Raw genomic sequence first — 26,006 nt, 5'->3', positions numbered from 1 at the left:
ATTAAAAGTAAATTATTTTATTAAAAAAATATTTTATACCAATAATCCAGGCTATTTAGTTTAAGGGTGGAAAAGCACTTGGACATTTATTATTCACTAAAGGCAATTACTATTTATTTAAGGGGTCACTTGGACAGTTATTTTTCATGATTCCTATATTTTACTTCCTCTTTGTTTTTTTGGGTGAATATGTTTTACTTCATTATTTTGTTATTTATTTATTTATTATTTATTATTCTTATTCTTATTAATCTCTATGTATAAGGGGAAAAGACCAATTTAATGAAACTGCCTTAATTCTGAAAGAAATCAAACTTGAAATCTCTCACTTATAAATAGAGAACAATACCACTAGATTAATTGTAGTGCTAACCCATGCTCCATAAACTCAGCCTTGAATAATTATTACCATAGCGCATAACCTAAACTATTTTTGAAAGATTTATAGCTCAAGTGGTGATAACATTTAAAAGTAAATATCTTCACAAGTAAAATTCTCTTACAATGAAAATTAGTTACACTTGTTATATAGGAATTTAAATGTTCGCATATGATCTTTCATTAAGGATTTAGAAAAAGAATAGTTCAAATTAGAAGATTAGATTGTGTAGAGCGTTGAAACGAGTGGTTAGCGTTGTATTAACTTATTGGTTAGAGCTTGAGCGTTAGACTAGTACCACAGCAAACTAAAACAATTTATATCAAATCCAAGCTAAGGAGCGCTGAAATAATCCTCATACTCATGCAGCTCTTATACAATTTGAAAAGGTAAAGGCAACAATAAGAAGAAAAGAAAACTTGCAGTCATATGGCTCATGTGTTTCTCAATGTACAAACTAAGAGCAACAAACATAAACCTTTCAAAGTTTCAGTGTGAGATCTGGTGCAGAGTGGTCTACGGCGTCCACCGGCGGAGTCACGTCTACAAAATTCAAATTTGAACTTTCATGAGTCAGTACAAAACTTGGGTGAGTACTGTTACTTGTCTCGGCAGCGCTAGCCTGGCGGAAACTACCAGGCCATAACAGCTGCGCCCCATCATTCACCAAGAAAATTGGTACCCCCATATACCCGTGTTCAAATCCTGCACCGCTTCTGGTCTCAGGAGGCCTCATTGGTGGTGCAAATTCTTGATGCACTGATGAGTGTGCTCTGATACCTAGTGACCTAAATGAAGGTCCGTGCAGAGGCAAAGATGCCAGGCTTGCGTGATTCTCAGAGAAAATACTCATTCGCAATGCGCACTTTGCCAGTGTCCTCTCTTTCTTGTGTGCATTTTGGTGTCCACCAAGTGCCTGTGAGCTCAAGAATTTGCTTTGACAGTAATTACAAGAAAAAAGTCTTGGAGTCGCAGAATTCGTGTTCTGAAATGCAGGCTCATTGCTGCTCTCACTTGTGCTCAACAATGAGTGTCCTATCGAATCACTTCCTCCCAAGTCCTCATTGTTGAAGCTAAGAGTTAAGTCAAGGGAAACTGCAGGCTCCAATACTTGCTGAGCTGCACTGGGATTTGAAAAATGGAAAGAGTTAGCCGCGCTGTCGTTGGAGGTGTTAGAAGCAATTTGGCTGCTAACATCAGAGTCAATTGCCGACGAGGCTTCCACTTCAAGGTCAATATATGTGTTCATGATTGACTGTCCTTTTAGTTGAGGGGGGGATAGTTTACATATCAGACTTGAAATAACCGGATTAAGCCGGTCTAGTAAGGACTATCTGATCTCTATCCGATCTTATACATCCTGCATTTTTGGAAACAAAGAAAGCTCAAATGTTAGAGGTAATGTGCACTCTCCTTTACCTGAATGAAATGAAAGATCATGAATTGTTGAATACTGCTGTCTGCAGTGTAAATTTATTGATCTATCGCAACTATTTGTTATGTTTTGATCGATTGCAGTTTAACTTATGAGTTTGAATTTTACTGAAACATAATTTGAAAGGTGAGCAATGAATCTCCGGAGCATAGAGGGGAAGCATAATTGATTTCTTAACAAAATCAGTCATATAATGTTACAAGCGCTTCGAAACTTAATCCTTTAACAGTGTTTAAGCGTCGTTGTTATGAGTTATCATAAAAATATTTAGACCAGGGTTCTCTCACAAAACAAAAGTTTCCTACGGAAGTAAGATTCATCTCACCCTAAACCTGTTGATTATCTACTGATCCTCGAACTGTAAGCAAGATTTTGTCGATAGTTATAGAGAACGATTCTCATCTTGTGAAGCAGGCATGGCCAGAGATTAGCTGCATCGGAAGACACAGAATTACGAACAAGGGATTGAATAGGCTGGCATTCAAGTGTTTTATTCCGAAAAACAAAAGGAGGCCAGCATCTTGAAATGTCACAGGGTCCAACAGATTCTCACAAGGAAAACAGTTTTCACATTTACATGGAAAATTATGTGCCAGAAAAGACCTAGGAGTTTCACGAAGTACACAATCTCTATTTAATCCTTGCATATTTTCTGGACAATTTTAATCTTGTATAGAAATATGAAATAAAATAGAAAAAACGTGTTCTTTAGACTAGTCGAAATTCAGACGCTATTCCAGAACCTAGGAAATTAAGGAGGAGATGCAGGAAAATTTATCAAAAGACCACTAGTCACATAAAATTTCAAAGTAGCCTAGTATATTATTACTATCAAGATTTTAGAGAGACAGAACAACAGGTTAGTACTAATATGATGTGGATGATATTCTCAACTGTGAGAATTTTGTCAATTCTCCGATGTGGAATTACATATTCTTCAACAATCACAACTCCAAAACCAGGCACGACTACAGATCAGCATTGGTACACCATAAAAGACTAGATCAACTGGTGATTTTTGTATACAATCTGTCGCGTACATGTATATAAACAAGAACATGCAGAAAAAGAAAGATGAGCGAAGAAAAGTATAGCATTTATCTGGTTGAAGATCAAGTACAATTGACTAGCTCCTGGAGTCCATGGTATTGCAAATGCTTGAAATTAGCAGACATCAACCAGTTGAGTGTTTCTTATTATATAAATGCAGTTGATCATCTCAAAATAGTTCGCTACTTAAATAACAAACAAAAGGAAGTTGAAGAAAAAGGAAAAGTAGAGAGATTTTGAGGATAAATTATGCTAAAGCAAAAGGTAGGAAGAGGACCGTGGTGGTGGTGGTGGGGTTGTGGGGGACACTGGTGGGAGGTCAGAGAGAGTACTAAGAGGAAAAGGGACCGGATAAAGTGTAGTTGGGAAAAATTATAGAAAGAACGGGGAAGAATATTATGACATATTACTACTGTTACTACTACTATTTATCTTCAGTCTTTATCGGGAGAATAATTTATAGAACAAGTTTACTATTGTGATGTTCTGATCTGATAATACAATGTTATGTAATGAAAAAGTTACATATTATAATATATTATTAGATCGAAACATCACATAACAGTAAATCCAGTTTCATGTAATTTTTTCTTATCTCTCAACCCTTCTATCCTAAATTGTTGATTTTTGGGCCACTGCTTAGTGCTTACATGGACAACTAACTCTCAAACCTTGATAGTGCAACAATTACATTGAGAGAGAGAGAAGCAAGAGCCAAGCCAATTACAAACAAAGCCAGTGCCGCATTGAGATTCTCTTTCAATCCCACTTTTCAAGTGTTTGAATTGAGATAACTCCATCATGCATGGGTCCAGCCTCCTTTCATTCATCATATTCGCTGTGCACGTCCAGCCTAACATTAACCTACCTTCTTTTTTTTTATGACTCGTGGCTCAAATAGTTTGAAGTATATATATTGTTTCACGTGAAATTTTGGGCTCGATTCGCGCATCTCTCTCATTGGAAAACAAAAACAAAAGCTACTCTTTCTTTGCTAGGATATGCCTGCATGTAGTGATCACACAAAGCTAAATATGCCAATATTTGTAATATATAAAATTTCCGACAAGTCCACCCACTAAAATTTCAAGAGAATTCAATTTAGGTACTGCCACTCCCATTACCACATATTAATTAATCTTTTTTGCATCAAATAATTTCTTTAAATATTCTTAATTCACGAATAGAGCACTCTAATATTGATTGATATAAAATCTCAGTCAAATTACAGGAATAGTAAAAAGCTACATGCACTAGAGCAATGATGCTGATCCATTATTAGTTACTTTTATACGCTGGAATTCTCAATTTTTGAATCTTTATTTATGACTCTATATTCAACTATTGATTGTTTTGGTGCATGCAATACATCAGAACATAAAAGAGCAATAAACCGTAAAAGAACTAAACTCCATATGTAACCCTAGCAGTATCAATGAAATAAGGGTAGAACCAGAGCTAAATGGAGAGTTGAAGTTCCAATTATTTGACGAAATAACAACAATAATTCTCAAAAGAAAGAGAGAAAAACATGTGTGACAACGTGGGACTGTGCATGGATAATGCAAAAGAACAAAAAAAGTACAGAACTAACTCTAAGTTATCGTATCCTCTAGTGCTCAACTAGCACAGCGACATACCTATAACTAGCTAGGTAGGAGGTACTACAAGCCTAGGGCTCCAGCCTCTAAGCACATGTTTAAAGAGGATTCGTTTTTCTTTCGAGATTAATTAATAATCTGTCTTTTCATAGAAGTATTGTATTAGGATGTGCTATTCACACAGCTTGTTTTATTTTCTATACATCGTTTGTTAATTTTGTTGATATTCTTCAATTTAATTGCTTCGATAGCCAAAAATTAAAAAGTGTGAAAGATAAAATATACGTGTGCAGTGACGGATCCAGGATTTTAACATATGGTGGTTCTAATATAAAAGTTTTAGAATAAAACAACGAAAATAACATTGAAAAATAAATGGCAAACTACAACTTTGACAAAAAATATGTCTGAACTAACACTGTAACATAATCTTCGACAAAAAAGAAAAAAAATACACTGTAACACAATTCAAGTAATATCAAAAAATCCTAACGAATGAACAATAAATATGTATGAACTAACACTAAAATAGATATGAAAAAATCCTAAGAAATTAACAATGAATAAGGCTGAACTTAGTTTAAAACTCATTAGTGTGTGATTGTTCAGCCTTTTCTTTTTAATTGGTGTTCTTAAAAACTAAAATAAAAAACTAAAACCAAAAATCCTAACAAATTAATAATAAATATGCATGAACTAACACTAAAAATAAGTATGAACTAACACTAAACTAGAAAACTTACAGAAATTCTGAAATTGCTGTTGATGGCATTCGTTGGCTCAGGTTGCGTGAGGAATAAGAGTGGCAGACAATTAGGTATATTATATTTTATAAAGTTGAATTTGATTGAAAGCAGACTAATGAAAAGCCACAGGCTTTTATTAAAAGGAAAACTAATGAAAAGGGTTTGAAAACTTTAAGTTTTAACGATAACGACAAAATAAAGAGTAAAATGAATAGTACCAAGATTGACTTTTTAATGTAAAAATATGGTTTTTTTTTTATTAAAATGAACAATACTGGAAGTTTTTCATTAAAGCTCCCTTTATTAAATTTCAAATTGTTTGACTTTTTAATAAAAGATGGTGAGTGCTATCATGTGGGCTTTAAATTTTTTTGATGACTTAGCTCAAAACGACGTCATTTTGGCCAAGTCATTTAAAAAAAAAAAAAAAAACCTTTCTTCTTCCTCCTTCATTTTTGCATAGTGTAGCAGCCATGGCTGCTGCTCTTCTCTACAACTACCTAGGCTTAGATGGTCCTAGGAGGTTCTCACATCCATTTATTTGAGCTTTCGGGTGATCCCGAGACCACCCTGATCCATTAGTAAATCCGCCCCTATATGTGTGGATAGAACCACCTTGTATTGGGAAGCCATGAAAAGTGGAGGAATCCAACGATGGGTTTTTGACATATTGCATGCTCACGAGACCTTGAGCATAAACAATGAACTAGTGAATTTCCCAAAAAAAGGGGATAAAAAAAAACCGAAAATGAAAAATTAAAGTTACTTTTTAAGTTTTCAAATTTGGACTCAATTTTCTAATGAAATTTGAAAACAAATATATACAAAACTTAGAACTAAAATAGTTACCATGTTGTGGCCTATATTTAACTGATAGAGAGAGGGGGCCGGCGGCACAGAGAGAAAATAGAGGGAGATGTGTTTGTAGGGTTATGTAGAGGAATGTGTTATTCCGCTTATGCAGTGCCTTTATTTACAGTGATAAGAAAGAGAAGAAATCATTCTCCTCCAAGGAATATAAGTCCTAATATGAAAGAATAACTATAATCAAATCTAATCTAGGATTTACACGATCACACTTAAACTAGAAGTTTACAACACTCCCCTTGAATGTGTAAATACTCAAATAGATTCGGCATCATGTAGAGGTTGAGGAAGTCGACTCGTCGACACTGATTTTGGGAACACACCACTCTCAAATAAGGTATGAACTTGCATAAGGAAGTAAGTCTCACAAAAAACCCTATGGCTATGGTAAAAACCCAAGTTGGGACAAAATCTATAGCCTAAGCAAAAATGCGTGAGAAATGCAAAATCAAAGGAAACGTCTACGAGACATCATCAGGGATATGATCAACCCAAGGTGGGTACCTCGTCAAAACCTAGCTAGGTAGCAAAAACTCAGTAGGAAAAATGCTCCTAATCGTAGGGAAAAAAGTATATTACGATCAAGCAAGTATACTCCAGGATACTCCCCCTTGAGTTTTACACTAATTCCAAAGAGAACTAGCAATGTTACAACTCATAAAGTTTATGCATACCAATTCCTTGTATAAACTTCTGAAACGTCACCTTCGGTAGTGATTTGGTGAAGAGGTAGGCCTGATTGTCTTGTGAACGGATTTGTGTGACTTCAATCTTCTGATGCTTTTGTTATTGATGTGAAAAGAAGAATTTTGGCACATTGTGCTTGGTGTTGTCTCTTTTGATGTAACCCTTCTTGAGCTGTTCGATGCATGCTGCGTTGTCTTCACAGATCGTCATCGGGACATCAACGACGGGGTAAAGATCGCAACCTTCAAATATGGCCCACAACTGCTCTCAACCAAAAGCATTCCAAGTTGCTTTGTGTAAGGCAAAAATTTTGGCATGGTTAGACGAAGTGGCAACTAGGGGTGGATTTTTTTGCCAAATTGCCGTGCCAACATTGCCATAATGATTTTGTGCCAATTTTTTTGTGCCACTCGGTAATGGTACGATACTGTACCGTATCAAAATTTTATGGTACAGTATTGGTAATGGATACCATTACCACAGTATTACCGTACCGTACCAAAATATAATATATAATTTATAAATTATATAATAGATAATTATATAACAATATTTATAATATTCCAATAATTTGAAAATAAAACCGTGAAGGAGAAGATGCCATGGAAGGCGTTGGATTTGTTTTGGGGTTTAAGACCAGGAGCCCATGGCTCCAGCTTCGTGGTAATGCGGCTTGGCTCAGCCACACAGGCTGCAGGCCTGGGCTAGCGGCTCGGGTCATGGGTTCGAAGAACCCTAAAAAAATTTTTTTTTTTTCTTCAATTAATTCAAGGCATATTTAATATATAATTTTAATGAATGAATAGATATTTGATGCAATTCATGGCAATATCAAATTCACATTATTCAACAATTATGAATATAATGCGTACACAATTTATGTAGAATCTAAAATTCGAAAAACGTAAAGTTTGGTCAAACATTATGGTGAATGTTCATGCTATCAGGGCTGCAAAAATATCGCGATAAAAAATGTTGTTTTGGAAGAACCTAATTGCGTGATGATACAGATGAACTGGTTTGATGCATAAAGCTTTCACATCAGATTCTTAAGCACAACGGTAAAAGCATGCTGATAATGTGTTGTGGCCTATATTTAACTGACAGAGAGAGAGGACCAGCGGCACAGAGAGAAAATAGAGAGAGAGAGAGATGCGTTTGTAGGGTTGTGTAGAGGAATGTGTTACTTTCCTTACGCAGTGCCTTTATTTATAGTAATAAAAGAGAGAAGAAATCCTTCTACTCCAAGGAATACAAGTCATAATATAAAAATATAGCTAGAATCAAATCTAATCTAGGATTTACATAATCACACTTAAATTAGAAGTTACAACATACCAAACATATTTTAATTGTCACTGACTTGATCATACCATTTGCAACGTAAAGGAACATGAAGATTGAATGTTTTAGCAATAATATTAGATAACAAATGAAAACTACATTCCATCATTTAATTTATAAGATTTTGCTGAAAATTAGAGTTCGATCACCCTAACAATCTTATATGTGTGTGTGTTTTTAATCTTAACAACTAATTCCGAAGATCCTATTACATTACCATTTGCCACAAAAGCTTTATAAATTTTATTTTTTATAAAATGTTGAAGCTATTACAGAATAGGTCAATAAAGCATATCAAAATTATACAGATTAAGCATGCATTCGAAGACCAGTTCTTGTTCCCACCACCAAGCATCCAACCACTAGAGTTTTCTTGAAGATGTACATCATAATTTACTACTTAATTGCACATTCTTCCACTAAGTTAGTGACTCCTTTCTTTATTCTCATGGTTCATTGCTTTAGTTTTAATAACATAAACATGTTGCATATATGTCAAGATAATTTAAGATCCGACGTAAAGTTTATATGGCTAATCTAATGAAGCATATCCACTCCATTATCATTTCCCTAACTTCATATGCAGAAGTCAACCGAAAAGAATTTATCTTTCGTGTCTTCTAAACTTCAAATTCGAATACGAACCTTTCACCTTTGTGAGTTGTAGCACAGGCTTTTCACATTATCCACTACTAAATTCAAGTGATTCACCGGTATTATCTTAATCGAATATTTACTTACGACTAATGATTTGAAATGAACATTTATGATTCTCATTTATGTGTTTATTAACAATTAAGGAATGAAAAGCCAAGATATGAATTTATGTGCAGGAGTTGTTTAATCTCATACTTAATCGTTTATACTCTCATTCCTTCTCATAATAAATAAACATTTTCTAATTGGAATCGATGAAATTAATACAAAACTACCTTCCTTGGCCATGGGCATCGAGTGCGACGACTAAGAGCCTCGAATCGAGGGCCCAAAAAAAGTATGTTCTTTGAAGGATAATATAACTAAATAAAGAACAATTGTGATTAGAATTGATGAATTGTTCTTTGATATAAGGTATACTAAGTTACTACAATATATTACATGGTGAGTAACATAATTGAAATTGAATCATGTTTCTCAATAACGATAATCTGGAAATGGATTGTTATTCACCAATTAATACAAAATAAAAAATTGTAATAAAAAAATTGTAGTAACTTATGTTAACAAAAGGGTCATTTCCGACTCTGACCGGCCCAAAGGAACACAAACCTAGAGTAACACAAGCCCAAAGGGGCACGGGCCCAAAAGATATTGAAGGTCCAATGAACATGGAAAGATAAGGCTGAGTGCTTTAAAGGAGCCCATGGCCACCTAACATCTTATTAACAATCAAGCTAAGCGCTTCTTCATAAAGTGTCTTCCGAGCACTAGAGGGCCAGTTGGCTACTGACAAATTTTAAGCACGGGCTCTAAGAAATAGAAAGGGTAGGTTTAGTCAAACATTAATTTCAGGCCATGTGATGGCCGAATGAGGGAACAAATACCTACGAATAGACATAAAGGTTGATAGGTAGGACGCTCAAGTGCCAGTTCCCATCAACACAAGGGCTAGAGCAAGGCACGCGGCCGCTTCGTCTCAAGAATAGACACAAGTGGACCCATGCGAAGGTCACATTGTTGCCATGTGTCAGCCAAGGAGATGAGGGACAATTGGCAGGTCTAATACGTGCACTCGACGCATTAAATGCAAAGGAAGTGATAGGTTCGAGCAAAAAGATTGAAGAGTCAAAAAATCGCCTATATAAGAAAGACAATGACCCCTTACAAAGGGTCGGATGAATTGAGAGAGAAATTGTACAATTTTGGCCAAGTGCTACTTGTAACTTTTTTCTCAGTTTCTATAAGAAACTCAGTGAACATAGCCAATTTTGAGGGGTGAACAACTTAAATTCTATGTCTATTATCCTTGTTTGCAAAGCCCAAGTCCATGAAGGACAAACACTTTGACCCATTCAACCGTTGTTAGCAAACGTTAACAACTTATTATACATAAACATATATTTAATCATATTTCATTAATTAGTACACATTTTCAAAGTAACAAAGTATGTGAGCTCCTGTTATTCGCACCTTAAATCACTCACATCCAAAATGCAATGAAGTGCGTTCAATTGTCTTAGTCAAAATAATAGATAATAATGAACATCTCCTAATGTCTCATCGAAAAGTTCTCTTGTTAGTATGGCTCAACCACTCCTTTGTGTGGTGGGTTTATTCTTGTTACCCAAACTTAAAAATTAGGAGAGAAAAAAATCGCATCATTAGGGCTAGAAGAACGCAACCACTTACTTGGGCCACCATGTCCATGCGATGTTGTTGTTTCAATCATTTACTTTGCTTGTGATTCAAAGTTACGTAACACTCAATGCTATAAATATTTTAACTGTATCACTCAGATTCAATTATTTATTTTTTGTACTACTTAATTTATGTGGTTAAAATAGTTTGGACATGTAAATTAAAGACCTCTATATGCTCTAGTTAGAAAGTGCGATTATGAGACATACTCACATAAAAAAGATAAAAAAAAACCTAGATAAACTTATAAAAATATTATAAAAAAAAACACAAAGTACTTAGACTTAATGAAATGACATTCTAAAATTTATACCGCCAACATCACTTAATGCACTGTTACGTAGCAAAGTGTATCAGGCGTTTCAGCAGTTTTAGTTGACCAAATTCAAAAAGAAAAACATCTGGACACGCAGTTACCAAGCGTAGAGTTCGTGTCCGAGTCCAAGCACCGACTAATTGGCATTTGACCAAAACCCCAGCACAGCTCAAAACAGCTTGGTCAATCATCTACCGACGCAAATACAAATTATAAAAGGACAAGTGTAGACTGGACCCACACCCCATTCCCCCCACCCAATACACACGCACCACCTGTCCCCTTCCTACATTTGAATCTTTCAATTCAACGGTCAACATTCAAAAACGCAAGCATTCATTACATATTCCCACTTTGCCTTTTGAGTTTTGACCCCGCGTTGCGTATACAATATATAAGCTCATCGAGCTCCCCACATTTCTCACAACCAAAAACAACACGAATACTCAAAGCAAATTCTCTCATCGATTTCTAATTTATTTTTTTGTACTTTGATTCAAAGCAACGAACAATGATCTTATCTTGGGGAAGAAGAAGGGCCGGACGTAAAGCCAACAACAAGAAACAATTTTGTAATTTGGACATGGACGTGGAGGAGATCGCCATTCCGACGCATTTCCGGTGCCCGATTTCCCTCGACTTGATGAAAGATCCGGTGACGCTTTCGACGGGAATGACGTACGACAGGTCGAGCATTGAGATGTGGATCGAGACCGGCAACAGTACGTGTCCGGTGACTAATCAGGAACTAGTGAGTTTTGACCAGATTCCGAACCATGCACTGCGTCGGATGATCCAGGATTGGTGTGTGGAGAACAGGTCTAATGGCATCGAGCGGATTCCAACGCCGCGAATCCCCGTGACTCCCTATGAGGTTTTGAGGATCCGCGAGAGAGTTGCGGGGGCAGCGCGGCGTTTGGATGAGAAGAAGTGTCATGAACTGGTGGGGAAGATTAAAGCGTGGGGCAAGGAAAGCGAGCGGAACAAGAAGTGTATGGTCGAGAACGGAATTGGCAGCTGCTTATCCGCTGTGTTCGAGTCCTTTGCCGACGGTTCAATGGACAAGCATGTTGAGATATTGGTGGAAATTCTATCAGTGCTGCCGTGGATTTTTCCATTGAGTGAAGAAGGCCAATCAAAGCTTGGATCTTCAGGGTGTTTGCGATCTTTTGTGTCGTTTTTGGAGGGGAAAGATCTAACAGCACGGAAAAACGCGGTTTTGGTACTTAGAAAGTTGTTTTCTTCGGATCAAAAATATGTGGATGCTTTCTGGGCGATTGAAGGAGGTACTGAAGCAATTGTTGGGATCATTAGAGAACCTATTTGTCCTCAAGCGACCAAGGCCGCTCTAGCTTGTGTTCTTTTCATGATTTCATCACCGCCATCCGCGCAAACCAGTGACGAAATCAGATCAAGATTTGTGGAATTGGGTTTGGTTTCTTTGCTGCTGGAAATTCTTGTTGAGGCAGAGAAAGGAGTTTCGGAGAGAGCTTTGTCTGTTTTGGAGGTTCTTTGCGACTGCAAACAAGGGAGGGAAAAGGCCCTTGAGAATGCTCTCACAATGCCTCTTTTGGTGAAGAAGATTTTGAGGATTTCAGAGTTGGGGACGGAGTTTTCGGTGTCTATAATCTGGAAGCTGTGCAGGATTGAAACCGAGGAAAGCGTTTTGATTGAGGCGCTTCAAGTGGGTGCTTTTCAGAAGCTGTTGGTGGTCTTGCAGGTCGGGGTTAGTGATGGGATCAAGGACAAGGTTACTGACTTGCTGAAATTGTTTAATCTGCACACGAGTGAATTGGACTGTGTTGATTCCTCCATGGATTTCAAGTACCTGAAGAGGTCATTTTTGAATTAAGAGAGAAGAAATTACTTTTCTTGTTCTTTAGTTGTGTTAGAAATTCTTTTCTGTACAAAATAGAGAGATTTGTAAAGCAAGATACCATTCACTTATTCAATTATATATCAAGTTGAAACCTGTAACAAACATTCATTCTATGCTCTGTGTATTGTTTTTAGATCTAATTTAGCGTAACCAAATTGGCTAAAACAATTGCTCCTCATCTACACGCAGGTCTGAATCCTTTTCGTTAAATTGTAATATAAATTATATTAGAATATCACTCGAATAAAAAGAAAATGAGACATTCATTCTTGAGAGTGAAGGACTTCTTCTCATTTCATTCAAAAACCTCTAACACAACTGAAAATATCTGATAACATCCGAGCGAGGGGGTAAGGCTAAAACATGAAAGTTTGAACAAATTGTACACAGAAACCCGCAAGATAGGAATCAACCAGAACGAACATACCAAACCCACCATTACAATCATGTACACCTACTAATTATCTCCCATCTGCAGATGTGAAAGACTCGGCAAATCCATACGGGCGTGTAGGGATGCTCGTCTGAGTGTTATCCAAGCTGGGAAGAAGCGATGAAGAAGAGGATTCCGAATTGCTTCTACCTTCATATGCCTGCCACTTCTTAAGTGCTTGCGGCAACGACATTTCAAGGTCTATACCATATATGTCTTCAGAACTTTGATCGCTTGGCTTCCAAAGCTCCACCAGAGAAGATAGGACATTCACGGTGTGGCCCATGTCAGGCCTCTGATACGGCTCTCTGGCACAGCAGTGACCTGCTAACTCAGCGACAGTGCTGACACTGGCAAGTGTTTCCTCGTTGAGATCAATTGTGGGATCAATTGCCTTGCGGAATGAGTCCTTGTTAATGACCATTCTCCGGAACCATGTCACTAAGTGCATGCTCTCCTCAGGCTGGCTGTCGTCAAGTGCCCTTCTCCCGGTGATCAGCTCCATCAAAATCACTCCAAAACTGAACACATCTACTTTAGTTGTCACACGGCCAGTAACTGCAAGTATCGCAAATTTTTTGTTTACAATCAGTGTCAATATTGACTACCAACTATTAACCAAAAGTTAAATAGAATTTTCTTTTAAATGAAAAGTAAAACGAACTATGAGAAGGCAAAACGTGTAAGACATTAAAATTGCGGAACCACCGGAATAAAGGCAATGATTAGCTTTGTTGTAAAGCTAGGTAAGTGGGATCAGCTGACCTAAAAAGGAAGGAACAAACAGAAAATCAAAACTACTAAAGTGGGTTCAGTGAATCGACTGCTTTAAGCTCCAAAAGGCCAAAACCAGCTGGGAACAACTAATATCATGGAGATTTCCAATGAGAACAATCCAATAGCAAAATATTCTACCATTCTGTTATTAAAAACAGCAAGGGAAAATGGCTTTAAAATATTCGGGTTGCTCGAGTGATTTCAGAAACCCTTAGCAATGATGTCCCAAAAGGCCAAATACACAGCTGGCAGAGAAGAGAATAAGATGATGCGCAACGATGATTACTGAACGTGCAATTTAGTGAAATTTAGAGAACACTCATCATTCTGGTGCCATTCTTTTTCCTGTAACCAACCCACAAACTCCCAAGAAAATCATGACTTCATTTTTCTAATTTGCTTTCTTAAGAATGGCAGTCATGAGAATCCAACCTAAATCTCATAATGGATCACAGTCACAACAATGGATTTACAGTTCATAACACGGCAGAAACGGACTCATTGTGACCTTACCTCTATTAAAGATCAGTAAACAATAAAACTTGTTATACTATTTGCCTGACATATCTTCTCACCCCCAATGCATTAAGAACATCAACTAGAAATTAAGCATTCTTGTTTGAATTTGTTAATCAGACCAAGAGATAAAAAATAAAATAAAGTTGTTGATACATTTGCAGAGCTGCTCATAGTCCATATTTTCTGAACCATTCATAATTTTCTGGTAAAAAGTAATGACAAACGTACTTAAAGTCGATGATATAGAAATAGAAAAAGGTTCTCTACTTTGGAACCAAAACTTAAGAGCCAGCAGTAGTAGCTATTTTTTTCCCTTAAACTGGTTTTCTTGAATATGAAAAAAGCCTTATGGAAATGGAGGCAAAGAACTAAGGTTGCATTCTGGTTGTGCCATATTATGCAAGCATTTTCTATTCGCTTGCAGTATCGGGTATTCAAAGTCTCAAACTGACCTGATATCACTCTCATGTTTTATTTACTACGTTTTTTTTTTTCAGTAAACAAAGTTGAAAGTTTGCCTGATTTCAAAAGAAACTTAGCAAAAACGAAGTAAAAAAAAATCAACAGAAACAAGAATTACCTGCATATTCTGGTGCCAAGTATCCAAAAGTCCCTGCAATCCTTGTTTCAATTGAACCTTTGCCCTCTGGAGCAAGCCGCACAAGGCCGAAATCTGCAACCTTAGCTCTCATATCATCACCAAGAAGAATATTTGAAGGCTTTAAGTCCCTATGTATAAAACTCTGATGGGCCAAACCATGGAGATACTCAACACCCCTTGCTACATCTAAGGCAATTGTCAGCCTTCTTGTCCATTCCAGTGGTTTCAGTCCTTCTTCCGGCCAGTTGAAGAGGTGCCTGCTGAGCGTTCCTTGAGGCATATACTCATATACAAGAAGCCTTTCATTTCCATCTAAACAATACCCCAGAAGAGCTACAAGATGCCTGTGACGAACCTTTGTCAAAACAGAAATCTCAGACTTAAATTCAGAAAGCCCCTTTCCTACTATTACCCCAGCCTCCATTCTCTTAACAGCAATCTTTGTTCCATCGTGCAGTTCCCCTTTATACACTGTCCCAAAACCTCCTTGTCCCAATATATTTTCTTCACTGAAATTGTTTGTCACATTCCGGAGCACTTGAATAGAAATCACCATGTTTCCTGCTTCAACCATTTGGATTTCATTGGACTCACTGCTAGGAAGAGTATGAGCTTCACTCAGTGCACCAACACTAACACTGGAGCCTGCAACTGTTATCTTCATGCTCTCATTATCAGATCCAGAGTGGCGGGGATGAACTACCATTGCATTCGGGCTCTGAACTCTGCTCAACTGCTTTTGTTTTGTTCTATATACACAGATAAGCAACAGTGCGATTAATAAAATCACAAATACACCCCCAATTACAGAGAACACAATGACTCCTATTAGACTTGAAGATTTCTTTCCATGAGGTCTAGCACTGTTTCCGGAACGTATGCTTGTAGAAAGGTTGGTGGAATTTTGAGATGGTGCACCTCCCGCTGAAGTACTCTTTTCGTTCCCTATATCAGGGTTACCAAACATTTTTACAAGCACCTTATCCTTAAAAGCTGGGGGTTTCCCATAGAGATTATTGTTTGACACATCAAGTACGGTGAGTGCAGGTAGCGTGACAAGCTCGGCTGGAATCCTTCCAGTTAAATTGTTATCAGCAAGAACTACCCTTTGCAGGGACTTCAATGACACGATTTCGGAAGAAATCGTTCCATTAAGACCCATTTTCTGAAAATTGAGGACAGTAATGTTCCCATTACTACAAGTAACCCCAATCCAATCTGCACATGGATCATTCCCTTCCAATTCTCTGCAAACTTTTGGGGGTAACCCACTGAACTTGCAATCGAAAGCAAAGTATTCACTCGAGGATCACATTGACCAGGACTCGGCAAGCAAAAGTTATTAGAACCCTTAACCAAATCTACTGCAACCCCTGAAACAAAAGCCGGCATTGGTCCTTGAAGCAAATTGTTTGTCAAGTTCACAGCCTCTAGTGACTTAAGGCTCACCAACGACACTGGAACAGGACCAGTAAACATATTATCTCTCAAACTCAACCTCCGCAAGTCTGTCAAACCTGAAAAGTCCGGTAATGGACCTGAAAACGCATTCGAATGCAACCAAACCTCTTTCAACAGAGTCATGTTCTGTAAAACAGCAATGCTTCCACCAAGCTTACCTACACTTTCTTGCCCATTAAGCCACAGAGACTGAATCTGCAACCCAGAAAAGCTCGTGGGCAGGTCGCCTTCGAGGCCATTGAAGGCCAGGTGCAAGTTAACCAGACTCGGAAACGCATCTCCATCGAAAAAATTGGGTATTTTCCCAGTAATGTTGGCCGAATTGGCCGAAAAGTTTTGAAGCGAAGATGCGTTCTTGAGAGTTTCAGGAATTTCCCAACTCATAAAAGGGTTGTTATCAATCTCAACAGATTGAAGGGAAGTCATACCAGTAAAAAAATCACTAGGAATTGAAGTAAACAAATTGTTACTGATCAGTAAAACTTGCAGTGAACTTAACCCACTAAGGCTCGGCAGAGGACCTGAAATTTTGTTCCATTGAAGCTCTAAACGCTCGAGTTCAGTGAGATTTTGGAGGCTAGGAGGAAGCGTACCTTCTATATTAAGGTGACCCAGTTGGATCCGGGTCACCCTCTTGTCGTCTGAGCAGCCCACATGGGTCCATTGGCAGGGGTCCGGGTCGGACCATCCGAGAGATTCAGATGGTTTGAGGGTTTTCTTCAGAGCCAGCATCACTGCAGCATCGTTGCTTGAACTCGGTTGGGAGTTAGCACCCAGCAAGACTGATGAAAGGCCAGCAAGCAAAATGGTCAAAAGCTTGAACCCAGCATGGGTTTTCTTCTTCATCTTGAAAAACTTTCACAGAGAGAGAGAGAGAGAGAGAGAGATAGCTTTAGGAGTTGGGTTTTGTGCAAAATGTTTGAAGAAAGGTTTGAAGTGTCAAGAACTTGATTCTTTAGGTATGATCATAAGATTGTAGAGAAATGGGGAGATAATACATTTAGCTGAAAGAAAGTTGGAATCTTTGAGTAGGAGGAAATGAGGATGCAGAGAGAGAGAAAGAGAGAGAATCGATGAAGGAGGACTGACTGGCTTGCACATGGGGAGTGAGGACCACATGGGGGTGTGGAGTGTTTGGGCTTATAAAAGAGTAAAATACCGTCACTGACATCACTTCAGCAATTTTGTGGAGGGAGAATTGAACTCTGCAACTAAACAAAGTTCTGCCAAAAAACAAAGAGTAAGCGAGGTTAAAAAGTCTACTGTAAAACTAACTGACAATATAAAATGTAGTGTAATTTCTTGTAAGGACATATAAGAGTCTCTAATTCCTTAATGTCGAATTCATATTTTCAATATCATCTTAGGAAGCATTATTTAAGTCTACTATGTGGATAATACATATTGAGTGACGTGAAATCACGTATACAATTGGGCTCAACATGTTGATTAATGTGTTTTGATACCATATAAAAAGTTAAGATTTCACTGTAATCAGTTCACAATATAAACATATGCAAAGTATCTTAATGAACTAATCAATATAACAGAGTTAATAAGGCTGGAAATGAGTCATGAGTGGAGTGGTCCATGAGTACAAGGAGGGTCAAGTTGGCATTAGGATATGTATAGAAGGAGTGATATGGTAAGTTGCGTTATACTTGTATGGTTTGGATCGAAGTCTAGGAATTTGGAGTATCTCTCTTTATATGATTTGATTTCTCCTATCTCATGCACGTGTTGAGCGCCAGAATATGAAACCATCCAGATAGAGTTGAAGTGAGCAATCCAGAAAAATGCACATGGCATGTTTCCATTATTTTGCCTAGGTGTATGGAAAAACATAAAATCATTATATATATATATATAAGTGATGCTATTCACATACTCATTTTACTTCTCATATATCTCTTTTAATTTTCAGCTGTTAAATCGAAGGAAATAAAGGAGATCAATGACATTAACAAGGTTGTGTGAGAGATAAAAATAGGTTTGTGAATAGGATTGTCCTTGCATTGACAAACCTTGGTCCAAACTTTGGTATTAGGTATTTTCTTTGAAGTTACAAAGACATGTGTAATGTATGATTGAGTCAATCAAGATGTGTAGCATAGTGGTCTAATATTCTAATGGATAGGGTGTTGGATTTCTATTTATGCGTCTCGGATTCGAAACTCCCTCATCTCCTAAATTATTGGAATAGTTTCGAACTCTCATTCCCCCCTTTAATAATAATAGCTTTTTTTTTAGAAAATGAGAAGATCATATAGAGAAATTTTAGCAAGTGGTATTGATCTTAGTTGGAGAGAAATAATTGATTTTACTGACCTTAGTTTCAATTGACTTTGGCAGCCTAATTATATAGGCATCGTGACACTTGTAATATTACTTCTTTTTTAAGTTGTTCAATTTGTTGTACTTGTTTAAAATTTAAAATCTTTCACTTACAAGTAAAGAATAATACTATTATACCATAGTACTAACTAACTTCTCGTTAGGCCTGACAAACGGGTCGTGTCTGTCGTGTTCGTGTCATTTTCGTGTAACACCTGTTATCTTAACGGGTCGTGTCGTGTCACACCCGTTATCTTAACGGGTCCTTAACAGGTCGGGTCACTTTACCCAACGGGGTAAAATGACCCGACCCGACCCATTATGACCCATTAAGAAAAAAATATTTTTTTTTAATTTGTGCATACCACACATTGCCACATAAATATTACTTCAAAACATTAAAACATTTGTTGTTTAAGTACTATATCCACACTTGAAAATAAGAGCCTAATAAAAAAATAATACATACACTACTAATATATTACAAATATTAAATGTGCAAGGAGCAAATATTAAATGTGCAAGGATATGCAAAATGAAAGAGTTTTTGTTTTCAAGGTTTTAAGTCCTTCTCAAAAGTTTAAATCGATCATCATGAAATTGTATTGGAACTTTGGCTTGATCTATTGCCTTCAAGAGTTATGTTGATGATGCTTTCAGTAAGGTTTTCCACGTCAAAACTCTCTTCCGCATAAACTAAGTATAGAAAAACCAAACATTAAAAATCATTCAAATTATGGGAAGTTTACCAAAATAATTATGAAAAAAAATAAAATAATAGTACTATACCATATAAAAATATATTACCTCCTTTTCCAAATAGCCAATCTTGTGTGCATAACAAAGCTTGAACTGTTGCTGGTAACAATGGAATCTCAGTCGATCCAATGATTATCAAAATTTTAAATTTAATAAAAAATATATATAATTATGAAATGGACGGTTGAGATTTAATCTCAGCCGATCCAATGGTCATCAATTTTTTAAATTAAATTTAATATATATAATTATATTATATAATTATTATAGTTTATTGTTAAATTAATGTATATAATTATTACAGTTGATTCATACTTTTATTAAGTATATAACATAAGATTTTGTGATATCCACATCCACTAGTGTAAATATTTTAAATTGGAGATCGAATTCGTTCTTTGTATTCATAAAGGGTCAAAGAGTGTAGCTGTAAAAAATTATCAAAATCGGAGTTAAAATAACCATTAAATCCTGATTTTTAGTTTATAACCGTCGAAAAGTTTTGTCCAGTTACTTGATCGTTGAATGTTTGTTTTTTGCAATTTTTTGCTGATGTGATCTCGAAGTATGTACAAACAAGTTTGACGGTTAGGATCGTTGAAATTAGTTTCGGAGAATTCGTATTCCATCAAAATGATAGATTGACTAACACTTAGACATTATTTATATTTTCATTAAGTATAACATAAGATTTTATGCTATCCACTTGTGTAAATATTTTAAATTGAAGATCGAATTCATTCATTATATTCATATAGGGTCAAGGAGTGTAGCTGTAAAAAATCATCAAAATTGAAGTTAAAATAACCGTTAAATCGTGATTTTTCGTTTATAACCGTCGAAAAACTTTGTCCCGTTACTTGATCTCTGAATGTTTGTTTTTTGTGACTTTTTGCTGATGTAATCTCAAAGCATATATAAACAAATTTGACGGTTGGGATCATTGAAATTAGTTTCGGAGAATTCATATCCCATAAAAACAATAGATTGACTAACACTTAGAGTTTATTTATACTTTCATCAAGTATAACATAAGATTTTGTGGTATCCACTTGTGTAAATATTTTAAATTGAAGATCGAATTCATTCATTGTATTCATATAGGGTCAAGGAGTGTAGCTGTAAAAAATCATTAAAATCGAAGTTAAGATAACCGTTAAATCGTGTTTTTTCGTTTATAATCGTCGAAAAGCTTTGTCTCGTTACTTGATCTCTGAATGTTTTTTTTTTTTTTGCAATTTTTTGCTGATGTGATCTCGAAGCATATACAAACAAGTTTAACGGTTGGGATCGTTGAAATTAGTTTTGGAGAATTCGTATCCCATCAAGTTCAATGGGGTGTGTGTGTGTATATATATATTTATTTATTAAGTAGATTTAAATCTATTTATTTTGTACATATAATTGACTGGTACATGGAGTAATACATCACGTGTGTCATTATAAAAATAGTGAGATATGTCATATGTGTGATAAAAAGTTAATAATTTAAAAAAAATAAAATCTCACCACTTCTATTAATTTTCATTTTTCCCTCTTTTTTTTGTTTCCTTTTCAACTTTTCTTATCATTTTCATTTTCCCTCCCTTTTTCTTCAAAAAGGGCAAGGAATGGAATGGAATTATCAATTATGGAATCAAATCAATGGATGCATATTAATTAATAATTATTATAGTTTTTATAAAATTTAATATATATATATATATAAATAATTATTATAGATAGTTAATATTTTGGGGGTATAATTATTATAGTATATATAATTATTATAGTTAATTTAATATATATATATATATATATGTTTATTATAGTTTTTAGGGGTATAAATTGTTAAATTAATATATATAATTATTACATTATTTTTTTTTGGGTTATAAAATTATAAAAATAATATTTTGCTTATCGTGTATCGTGTTACCCATGTGTATACCCGAATAACCCGTTATCTTAACAGGTGCTTATCAGATTACCCGATAACGACCCGATTCGTTATCGTGTCGACCCGAAAACCTGTTAATTTCGTGTCATGTCAGATTATCGGATCGTGTCAAGAATTGCCAGGCCTACTTCTTGTACTCTATTATATAAGCAAGTGGTTGGTTGCCATTTATTTTCCTTCCTGTGAAATCCTTATTTCCATTTAGTTTTTTTTTTTTCTTTACAAGCAATGATAGATTAGTATTTCATTCATCATCTCAAATAGTACATAGGTGCCATTGGGTACAATACTTCAGTGATCAAACAATGATCTGGAGGTGAATTTGCTCAGCAAGACAACAATAATAAAACCCCTAAACGGCCACCACATGTGCAAAAACTTCACACATCACCATACAAAATTGTCTCGGAATGATAGATATAACAAATTTGTATTAGCAACTACAAAGGGTCATCGTCAAATAGCTAGGCCACGCAAAGTCATTTCAGGAGCGAGACCACATAAAGTTATCGTAGGTAGATGAGACCAAATAACACATCGCTCAATATGAAAACTATATCCAGCCAACGTTACGGGTTGCCACAACACTCACTAGGTGAGACAACATGACTAAACTAAGATAAACTATATTAAACTAAACTAATCAGAAACTAAAAAAAAAAAAAAAAATCGAGAAGGGAACCACAAGCCGGCATATTCCGATGAAGGGATAGGACCATTCTGAGACAAGTTAACTTGCAATGACAAGCACCAATAAGACCAACACCATCAGCAAGTCCCGCAACAGATGAAAAGACACCGGAGGGTCCAAGAAACCTCAAGCAACGGGCCTCCAAAAAAGGTCAACCTAAGCAATGACACTCAGATTATCATGCCCAAAGGCTGAACAACCTCAAAGTTTGCACAACCTAGGTGGTGCAACACCAGATCTGGGAGCAGAAGTCGATGGAAAATTTTGGTTTGAAAATCTCAACACCTGGAAAGAATGGCGGAAGTAGCTCTAACATGCCAGTAAACCCAAACCAAACACAAATCTTGAATCAGACCCAAATTAAAGAGAAAGCCTTGATAAGGGCACAAAACGGATATGGGATGGTGGCTCGAATGCAGCGCACAAAACGTTAAGGGAGGGAAGAGAGAGAGCAGTGCCCAAATGGTGGAAGAGAAGGAAAAAAAATTGTGGATGAGGGAAGGAAAGAAGGTGAAGAAACGCACAGAGAAAAAATGTGATAGATTAGAAGGAAGGAGAAGGAAAAACTAAGAGAAGAAAGGAAGGAAAGGGAAGCTAGAAGGAGGAGATTAGGATGGGCTGCCACCAGCCCCAAGCCATGGCAAAAGATTGACAGTTAGGGTGATTTGCAGGCGAGGGTTTGTGGAGGGAGAAGGGGCGAGGGTTTCTCCATTTAGTTATTATTATGCATGTATTATCATTTTATTTGTAAATAGTTGACCTATATTTTATTTCTCTATTTTGTAAGAACACTAATTTTGAATCAAATGTTATTTCTCTATTTTCAAGGTAAATTATTTTGTATGAATTTTTACATATATTTGGCAATGAGTATATATCATTAACTATGTATTTTCTTTTTCTTTTGTAAAATCATTAATCCCTTTTACAGTTCGCATGGAATTAATTTTCTACATCAAACATTCACATAGGGGTATTTTAGGCACCCCAAAAATGTAAAATGGGTAAAGTCAAATAAACTTAATGAATTTACTTCTATGGAGTCTAGCCACTAGGTTTTATTCGAGTAAAACAATTATGTCAAGTTTTATGTGGAGAAAATTGAGTTTCAAGAGCTAAAGTCATATTAATATTAATTGTAAGGCTAAATCTCAGTTTACTACCTTTAAGTTTCGTTGTTTTCAATATTTAGTATATGAAGTTTTTTTCGTCCCAGAGTTATACCTAAAGTGTTAATTTTGGGACAGTCTCATACATCCGTTAGTTTGGCTGTTAAGTCTCCCGTTAACTGATGACGTGGCTCCCATGTGGATAATGACTAGGCGCCATGTGTCATTAACGGGTCCACGTGGAAATTATAAATTCAAACAAAAAAAAAAAACCAAAATTTCTACCTCCCTTCTCTCCACTGCACCCTCACTCCCCTAATCCCTCCCACTTCTCCCTCCACCAACCTGACTCACCTCATTCCTCTCCTTCACCCTTTTCACCTCCCCTCCCTTCTCTCTCGTCAGATCAACCCAATTTAAAATTTAAAATTTAAAAACCTAAAAGCAAAAACCCCAATAACCCAACGTCCAAATTATCACTTTGAATGTTTGGAAGGTGGAGGGGTCACTGGGCTTGATGCCGGAGAAGTTGATGAGCTCCTGGGCAACCATGAAGACATCTTAAGCCGCCAAAAATGCAGATCTATTGTAACGTCCCGAAAAGTTAATTCGGAAGCCAAATACTAAGGTAGGCCCAAATAATTCATGGTTAATAAATATACTCTTAACCACCATAAATTAAATTCAATCCTATTATGGCTGCATCTAATCGTCTCGTTAGACTGTCTACGTACCCTGCGAAAGGATCAAGCCATTCATAGTTCACATTTCAATTTGTAACTCATTTCCGAAAATCATTCAAGTGATTACCAATCACTATCTAGGTTCAAACAAGTGAATTACACCAAATGCATATCAAATATGGATTCATAATATCAAAATTAGTTTAAAAAGGCAGCATCGGCCTCTGGACAACCGCCGCCGTGCGTGGCAGGTTTCCTACGAACGGAAACCCCAAATTCTGACGAACTCTAAAATTACCAAATTTTACAAGGTTATAGAGTTCAATGAGAGGAAAAACTTTCATAACTAGGCCGAAGTCCAATTCGGCCGAGAAACACCTCAAATCGGCCTTGAACTGCCGGAAACCCTAGAATAAGGTGTTCTTGATTCGACTCCAAAACCATTATGACGTCCCAAATAACGCATGGGCTTTGTTCCAGACCTTGAGGGGAGTCCAAAGGAGGTGTTAATTGAAGGAGACAGTTTGAAAATTCACCGGAAAAAGGAGAAACCCGTCGGAACAACCGTGGGTTTATAGCTTTGATTCATAAAGTTGGATAAGAAATTGAAGAATCTAACACCACAAGGATGTTGGGCTAGTCAAGAGCTTTTCATAGACACCGGAATCACCTCCAACAAATATCGAATGGGGAAGATAGGACCAGGTCAAGGAAACGGGTTAGGTCGACGGCAAAGAGAATCTGGTTCCCTCTCCTCTTTCTCCCTTATTTCCCTCATTTTCTTTCCTCCTGATTCATCTGTGTCCTTCCCTTTTCTATCCTTTCATTTCCATCACAGCTGTCTATTTCCTTTTTTCTTTTCTTTTCTTCTCATCTTAGCCACACATGTGGCTCCTAATTAAAGTTCCAACACATCTGGAGCTTTCCAGATTTACAATTAAATGACCATTTTGTCCCCAACTTTAAACATTAATAACTCATTAGTTATAATTCCGTTTCACGAACGATTTTCGCTTACGCGTTCGTAGGATCGAACTCTATCCAAATATGTCAAGAAACATGACAAAATATATGAGGATAAAATACATCCTCATAAACTTACGTTTTGTCAACGAGGGACATTTCCGTCATTTCACTTCCCGAAGAAAAAAATCCACATAATCATATATTTTGAAATTTTTTAAGGTATTACATCTACCTCCATGGCTGCTCTTTCAATTTTACCCGTTGATAAACATACCCATAACTTCGAATCCCGAAATCGATGAGGACGAAGAGTCGTTGGAATTCCCATCTCAGCCCTGGCTTCTTCCCCCATTGTTTCGTCCCGTTCCTGCGCTGCCACCGCCATTTCCGCTGGAAAAGAAAGCTCTGGCTTTTAGGATGAAAAGGAAAGGGTTTAGGTGCATCTGATCTTTTTCTTTTTTTTCTTTTTTTCTTTTTTTCTTTTTTTTTTTGGAAAAAAAAAATTGAAGAAAAAAAGGCTTTGAATATTGTATTGAACGTGCACTTGATTTGATTTGGTGTGTGTTATTCTTTGAGATGAGCCAAGAAGATGTTTTCCAAGCTATCTAATGCTGCAATTTTTGTGTGGTATTCGGAGGTTGGAAAACTTAATCCAATCTCCCACTTCCTTTTTTTTTATTCAAAGCCCTGCCTACCACATCTTGAGTCACCACCGATCTGTAGGTTTTGTGTTCGGATGGCAACGAACGAAGATCTCAGTTTCAGAATTCTTATTTTTTAATAAAATATTTTTAATTTCATTAATTAATTTTCAAAATTTTGAATTTTGAAATTTTGGTTTTTTTTTTTATGAATTTTTAATTTTCACGTGGACCTCTTAATGACACGTGGTGCCTAGTCATTGTCTACATAAGCGTCACGTCATTAGTTAACGGGAGACTTAACAGCCAGACTAACAGATGTATAAGATTGTCCCAAAATTAACACTTCAGGTATGACTCTGGTCTTAACAATATGAAAATCTAGGTTTTTGCAGTGAAGGTTTGATAGAGAATTTTTAGAGAGAGAGAGA

At 36.5% G+C, this 26,006-nt stretch overlaps 3 protein-coding genes across 4 annotated transcripts; 1 reads left to right on the top strand and 2 right to left on the bottom strand.

Annotated features, from left to right (window-relative positions):
• Positions 1 to 728: 728 nt before the first annotated feature.
• On the bottom strand, positions 729 to 3,121 carry LOC125472706 (zinc finger protein 4-like). 2 transcript variants are annotated; one of them, XM_048574464.1, is made up of 2 exons: positions 2,140 to 3,121; positions 729 to 1,739 (listed from the first exon to the last, which is right to left on the bottom strand). In XM_048574464.1, the coding sequence occupies exon 2, from the start codon at positions 1,626 to 1,628 to the stop codon at positions 861 to 863; it is 768 nt and encodes a 255-aa protein (XP_048430421.1). In that variant the 5' UTR covers positions 1,629 to 1,739; positions 2,140 to 3,121; the 3' UTR covers positions 729 to 860. The 2 variants fall into 2 exon arrangements, with proteins under 2 accessions (XP_048430421.1, XP_048430422.1); XM_048574465.1 differs by having other exon boundaries at positions 2,935 to 3,121.
• Positions 3,122 to 11,196: 8,075 nt separating this feature from the next.
• LOC103967423 (U-box domain-containing protein 21-like) lies at positions 11,197 to 12,775 on the top strand. Its single transcript, XM_009380682.3, has one exon. The coding sequence runs from the start codon at positions 11,295 to 11,297 to the stop codon at positions 12,633 to 12,635; it is 1,341 nt and encodes a 446-aa protein (XP_009378957.2). The 5' UTR covers positions 11,197 to 11,294; the 3' UTR covers positions 12,636 to 12,775.
• Positions 12,776 to 12,931: 156 nt separating this feature from the next.
• On the bottom strand, positions 12,932 to 17,582 carry LOC103967424 (receptor protein kinase TMK1). Its single transcript, XM_009380683.3, is given in 3 exon segments — positions 12,932 to 13,653; positions 14,972 to 16,231; positions 16,234 to 17,582. Coding segments are annotated over 3 exon segments (2,856 nt in total). The 5' UTR covers positions 17,300 to 17,582; the 3' UTR covers positions 12,932 to 13,123.
• Between the last annotated feature and the right edge of the window lie 8,424 nt (positions 17,583 to 26,006).

This window comes from the organism of the source record quoted next, unplaced genomic scaffold (genome assembly GCF_019419815.1).
Source record: "Pyrus x bretschneideri cultivar Hongxiangsu unplaced genomic scaffold, Pyrus_bretschneideri_v1 Contig71, whole genome shotgun sequence".
Classification (NCBI taxonomy): Eukaryota; Viridiplantae; Streptophyta; class Magnoliopsida; order Rosales; family Rosaceae; genus Pyrus; species Pyrus x bretschneideri.
Note: the sequence above shows the minus strand (reverse complement) of the source record. Positions and strands in the feature narration are given on the sequence as shown.

What these genes read in the sequence shown, in the direction of transcription:
- LOC125472706 (XM_048574464.1), bottom strand. Translation starts at nt 1,628, where the DNA reads ATGAACACATATATTGACCTTGAAGTGGAAGCCTCGTCGGCAATTGAC.
- LOC103967423 (XM_009380682.3), top strand. Translation starts at nt 11,295, where the DNA reads ATGATCTTATCTTGGGGAAGAAGAAGGGCCGGACGTAAAGCCAACAAC.